The sequence below is a fragment of the Eimeria tenella genome, genomic scaffold (assembly GCF_000499545.2).
Source record: "Eimeria tenella Houghton genomic scaffold, Eth_scaff674, whole genome shotgun sequence".
NCBI classification, from domain to species: Eukaryota; Apicomplexa; class Conoidasida; order Eucoccidiorida; family Eimeriidae; genus Eimeria; species Eimeria tenella.
The window spans coordinates 1-5,797 of NW_013545797.1; the positions used below are offsets into that span (position 1 = coordinate 1).

General features: G+C 60.6%; 2 protein-coding genes across 2 annotated transcripts; one reads left to right on the top strand and one right to left on the bottom strand.

Annotated features, from left to right (window-relative positions):
* Nucleotides 1–1,095: 1,095 nt before the first annotated feature.
* Nucleotides 1,096–2,052, top strand: ETH_00010165 (uncharacterized protein; the record flags this gene model as incomplete). Its single annotated transcript, XM_013380527.1, has 1 exon — nucleotides 1,096–2,052. The coding sequence occupies one exon, from the start codon at nucleotides 1,096–1,098 to the stop codon at nucleotides 2,050–2,052; it is 957 nt and encodes a 318-aa protein (XP_013235981.1).
* A 2,125-nt stretch (nucleotides 2,053–4,177) lies between these two features.
* On the bottom strand, nucleotides 4,178–5,393 carry ETH_00010170 (N-acetylglucosamine transferase, related; the record flags this gene model as incomplete). The annotated part of the gene is made up of 2 exons (XM_013380528.1): nucleotides 4,178–4,874; nucleotides 5,288–5,393. Coding segments are annotated over 2 exons (803 nt in total), but the record flags the coding sequence as incomplete, so codon positions are not given.
* Nucleotides 5,394–5,797: the final 404 nt, after the last annotated feature.

The following is a 5,797-nucleotide window of genomic DNA, read 5'->3' on the forward strand; positions in this document are numbered from 1 at the left end:
TGCTGCTGCTGCAGCAGAGAAGAAGTCAAGCTGCCGGGCTCGTCAAGCGACGCGGCAGCTGTGGGCAAGTACACACTCGATCTCTTGCTGCTGCTGCTGCTGCTGCTGTGGCTGACGCTTCAGTTGCCGAAGCCAGCCGCACACGGCGGGCGATCACAGCCGTTTTCGTTGTTGCTGCTGCTGCTGCTGCTGCTGGACCCCCAGCTGTTGTTGCTGCTGCTCGCGGTGGCTGTGTCTGTGGCTGAAGCTGACAAGAAGTGGGGGTTTCTGAAAGGTAAGGAAGTAAGAAGAGCGAGAGCCCCGCGAGGTCGATGCTGCTGCTGCTGCTGCTGCTGCTGCTGCAGCTGATCCGCAGCTGGGCGGTTCGCGTGAGGCGGGCTGAGACACCCGGAAGCAAAACTGGCGAAAATAAATAACCATTGAGTCTTATTGAAGAAATATTTATTGCTGCTGCTGCAGCCAGCTCAAATTCTGACGACAACCACCAGCGGCAGCAGCAGCAGCAGCAGCTGCTCCGCTGCTGTTGCCTTGGGCCCAAAGCGACCAGCGCCATCTGTCCGGAGTCTACAGCAGGCTGCAGCAGCAGCAGCAGCAGCAACAGAAGCAAATACCGTTTTATTTTGTTTTATTTGAAGCAGAAAAACCTTCTAGAAGGCGCAGCAAACTGCTGCGGCTTGCAGGGTGTGTTGCCTTGCTGTGTCTGTTGCTGCGCTGCTCCATCGGCCCAGAGCAGCAGCAGCAGCAGCAGCCGCATCCCGCAGCAGCAACAGCTGCCGCAGCAGCAGACGCAGCAGCAGCAGCAGTAGCAGCCCGAGAAGCCTTGCCGAGGGCCCCCCGGCCCACGCCCAGGAGCCCCCCACAGGGGTTGCCTTTGTGCTGCAGCAGCAACAACAGCAGCAGCCGCAGCAACAGCAGCAGCAGCAAGAGCAACAGCAACAGCAGCATAAACGCCAGCAGAAGCAGCACCACCAACGCGGATGGCCCAGTCTTGGCCTCTGCAACAGCAGCAACAGCAGCAGCAGCAGCAGCAGCAGCAGAAGCAGCAGCAGACTGCAGCACCTGCTGCAGCGCTTCCCCCCAGGCACTTTAGCAGCAATGGCAGCTCCAGCATCAAGGGGGGGCCCCCTAACCCCTGAGGCCTCTGGGGGTCCCCCTTTGGCTGTGGGGCCCAAGGGGGGCCCCCCGGGGGCTCCTGGGGGGCCCCCACTGGAGCCGCTGCCGGTCTTCTCTTCAGGGAATGCGCAGCTTGAGCAGCGCTTGCTGCAGACGTTTGCTGCACTCAGGCTGCCTAGGGAGTCTTCTGCAGCAGCAGCAGCAGCAGCTGCTGCTGCTGCTGCTGCGGACTCGGCTGCAGTTGCTGCTGGCTCCGCTCTAGATGAGCAGCAGCAGCAGAAGCAGAGAGCCCACAGAGCATCGGAGCCGCAAGCTGCTGCGGCCCCCACAGGTGCAGCAGCAGCAGACCATGCAGCAGCAGCAGCAGCAGCAGCAGGAGGCGCAGGAGAGTCTGCTTCGGCGAATTCTAGGGGCAGGGGCGGGGCGCCTGAGCAGCAGCAGAGCCGCGGCTCCTTGCCCGCATCAGCAGCAGCAGCAGCAGCAGCAGCAGAGCCGCGGGCGGCCCCCGGCGCTGCTGCAGCACGGCGAGGGTCTCCTGGCAGCTGGAGCGAAGCCACGGCGACCACGGGGTGTACAGACACCGCGGGGTGTACAGACACCTGGGAAGTCCCGAGGCCCCCCCCCTTCGGGACTTGGAGACTTTATTCTCTTGCAGATGTTCCTGAGGAGACAATGACAGCAGCAGGCATGCAGCGGGCGCTGCAGCAGCTGCAGCAGCAGCAGCAGCAGCGGCGGCAGCTGCAGCAGCAGCAGCAGGAGCTGCAGCAGCAGCAAAGCGGGTCGTCGGCCGCAGCGCCCGACGCCTCGCCCAGCACACTGGGCAGCAGCAGCGCAGCAGCACCAGCGACAGACGCTGCTGCTGCTGCTGCTGCTGCTGCTGCTGGAGAGGGAGAGCAGCAGGACCCCCGCGTCCGTGTGGGGCCCCGCCGGCGGCCTTGAGGGGCCGCAGTAGCAGCAGCGGGGCCCTGTCTCCTTTGTTAAACAACTCTTTTGTTGACTTTTTCAAAGTTTTGTGGCTTCTTATTTGCTGCCAGGGGCCCCTTTTGCTGCAGCGCTTTGCTGCTGCAGTGCCTTGCTGCTGCAGTGCCTTGCTGCTGCAGTGCCATTTTGCTGCATTGAGGCGCGGGGTGTATGTACACACGGATTCTGGTGCAGTTTGTATGGACATATGCCCGAGTAAAATATAGATGTAAATGTAAATATAAACATAAATAAGTATAAATATAAATATAAATATAAATATAAATATAAATATAAATAAATAAAATTAAATATAAATATAAAAAGAATTAAATATACGAACACATAAAAATACGAAGAGCTGTTTATACACCAGAAATGGATAGGCCCCACAGCCCAGCCTCAAGGGGCCCTTCGGGGGGCCCCCTTTACAGGGGCCCCCTTAACATCCCTAGGGGCCCCTGTGGGGCCCCTCGGGGGCCCCTGTGGGGCCCCTCGGGGGCCCCTCGGGGGCCCCTGTGGGGCCCCACATGGGCTGCGTACGGGGGGCCCCCTGGGCCCTGCGGGCCACAGTGAGCTGCACAGGGTGAGGCCACAGACGCCCTGCGCAGCAGCTAGCCACCAGCTAGCTGCCAGCTAGCCACCAGCTAGCTGCCAGCTAGCCACCAGCTAGCCGTCAGTTAGTTGCCCGCTAGTTACCATCTAGCTGCTAACTAGCTACCGGCTAGCTACCAGCTAGCTACGATGTAGTCGCTAGCTAGCTGTCAGCTATGTGCTAGCTAGCTGGGAGCTAGCCGCCAGCTAGCCACCAGCTAGCCACCAGCTAGCCACGGCGAACGGACACAGCGACAAAGAGGACAGAAAGCAAAGAGAGAGGGAGCAGAGGTATTCGAGTGTGTCCACACTGCAGCAAAACTCACCAGCTGCTTCTCCTGCTGCAGCCGCTGCAGCGCACTTTCAGGTGTACAGGGAGCTCAGGTGTATCTGCAGCTCCCCGTGGCTCTTCAGCACCTAAAGGGCTGCAGCGCCACTTCAGGTGTATAGGCAGCTTCAGGTGCTCGCTTCAGGTGTATGTACAGTTCTCTTCATATGTATAGGCAGCTTTAGGTGGATGTACAGCTCGCTTCAGGTGTACAGGCAGCTTCAGGTGTAGAGGCAGCTTCACATGTATGTACAGCTCGCTCCAGGTGTATAGGCAGCCTCAGGTGTATGTACAGCTCGCTTCAGTGCACAGGCAGCTCCAAGTGTCTATACACTCGTTTCAGCTGTATAGGCAGCTTCAGTTGTATGTACAGCTCGCCCCAAGTGTCCATAAAGCAACTTCAGGTGTAGAAGCAGCTTCGGGTGTCTGTACAGCAACTGCAGGTGTCTACACAGCTGCGTCCGGTGTATAGGCAGTTTCGGGTGTCTGTACAGCAGCCTCGGGTCTAAGTACAGCAGCTGCAGGTGTGTACAGGAGATTTATGTGCAAAGCAACTTCAGGTGTCTGTACAGCAGACAGCAGTCTATACAGCAGCTTCAGGTGTCTGCAGAGCAGCGTGAGGTGTCTATACAGTAGTTTCAGGCGTACAGGCAGCTCCAGGTATATATACAGCAGCTTCAGGTGTCTATACAGCAGTTTGAGGTGTACAGGCAGCTTCAGGTGTCTATACAGCAGTCTGAGGTGTACAGACAGTTTGGGCTGTCTGTACAGCAGCGTCAGGTGTCTATAAAGCAGTTTCGGGTGTACACGCAGTTTCAGGTGTACATGCAGCTTCAGGTGTCTATACAGCAGCTTCAGGTGTACAGACACTTGGGGTGTCTGTACAGCAGGCCAGGTGTCTATACAGCAGCTTCCGGTGTACATGCAGCTTCCGGTGTACATGCAGTTTGGGGTGTCTATACAGCAGCTTCCGGTGTACATGCAGCTTCAGGTGTACATGCAGCTCCAGATGTACCTGCAGCTTCGGGTGTACCTGCAGCTTCAGGTGTACATGCAGCTTCAGGTGTACCTGCAGCTCCAGGTGTACATGCAGCTTGGGGTGTCTGTACAGTCGGTGGTGCGTTGCAGCTTGGGGTGTACACGCAGCTTGGGGTGTACCTGCAGCTTCGGGTGTCTGTCCAGTCAGTGCTGCGTTGCTGCTGCTGCTGCTGCTGCTGCTGCTGCGTTGTGGCGAGACAGCCTCACAATATCTCCCTGGAGGATTTTTGGCAAAAGTGCAGAAGGATGGAGAGGAGCCAAAGTGCTGCGCGCAGCAGCAGCAATAGGGGGCCACAGAATGTCTGCGTAAGTAATTGGCCGCGCGCACAGCATGAAGTACACGTTGCTGCTGCTCCGCGCTGCTGCTGCTGCTGCTGCTGCTGCTGCGGGCTCGACAGCCTTCCCTGGCTTCGCAGCAGACACCGACCCGCGGCCGCTGCGGCCGCCGCGCGTCTTCTGCTTGTGCGGCTGCAGCTGCAGGCGCCTGCTGCCGCCGCCGCCGCTGCTGCTGCTGCTGCTGCTGCTGCTGCTGCTGCAGTTTGTCTCCGATTTCAAGGCCGTGAGGGGCTCGAAAGAGACCCCTGCTGTCAGCAAGTGGGGGGCCCTGGCGCGGAAAAGAAGGAGAGAAGTGGGGAAAGACAAAAAGAGAAAAAGAGACATTTTGAGAACGGAGTGGGTGCTGAAGATCAGCAGCCAAATCAACATGTAAGAAACATAAAACAGCAAAGTTGTTGGAAAAAGACAAACTGTTATTGTAAACAAAATGCACCCTATCAGCAGCTGGTCCATTTGCAGGTCTGCAGAGTCCACCCGCCGCCGCAGCACGTTCCACTTCTGCCCCCTGAGCAGCAGCAGCAGCAGCAGCAGCAGCGCAGCAGCAGCAGCAGCACAGGCGTCCGCTGGGTCCAGGTGCGCACGAGGGTTAGCAACAGTACCCTACGGGCCCCCTGAAGGCCCCTAGCAGCTCTTGGGGGCCCCCCTACTGGCCCCCTCCCAGGGGCCCCCCGGAGCCCTTCGGGGCCCTCTAGGGGCCCCTTACGCGCCCCCTAGGAACGCCCCTAGGGGCCCCGTAGGGGCCCCCTAGGAACCCCCCCCGAAACCGCCCTAGGGGCCCCCTCGAGGCCCCCCAGAGACCCAGGGGGCCCCTAGGGGCCCCCCACTCAGCGGGGGCCCCTGGGGGCCCTGGGGGCCCCTGGGGGCCCTGGGGGCCACTGGGGGCCCCCGGGGGCCCCCAAAGAGTGGGGCCGTGCGTACCTGAAGAGGAGGAAGAGAGAGTGGAGGCTTTTGAGGTTGACGTGGAGAAGACGGGCGCAGACAAGGTAAACGTAGAAAATGTGGAGAGTGACAATCAGCAGCAAATCTGCAGAAGCAGCAGCAAAAAGAGAAGCTGAGAGGCCCAGCCAGCCCAGGCGGAAGGTGGTCAACAAAGTGCCCACCAGCCCCTTCACGCGCGCGCCAATGGACCTCCACAGCGCGGCCACCCTGCTGCTGCTGCTGCTGCTGCTTCTGCTGCCGCGGCGGCGGGGGGGGGCGCAGCGGCAGGTGGGGGGCCCCGCCGGGGGGCCCCGCCGCGGGGAGGCGGGCGCAGCAGCAGCAGCAGCAGCCGCAGCAGCGGGCCGCGAGAGGGAGCTCAGGGCCTCGGAAACTGCAGAAGCAGCAACTTCCAGAGTCTGCAGCAGCCCGAAGCTGCTGGGGGCCCCCCCCGCCCCCCGCCCCGCCGCAGCGCCGCCACCAGCACCGGCGCCGCCGCGCGGCCGCGGCCGC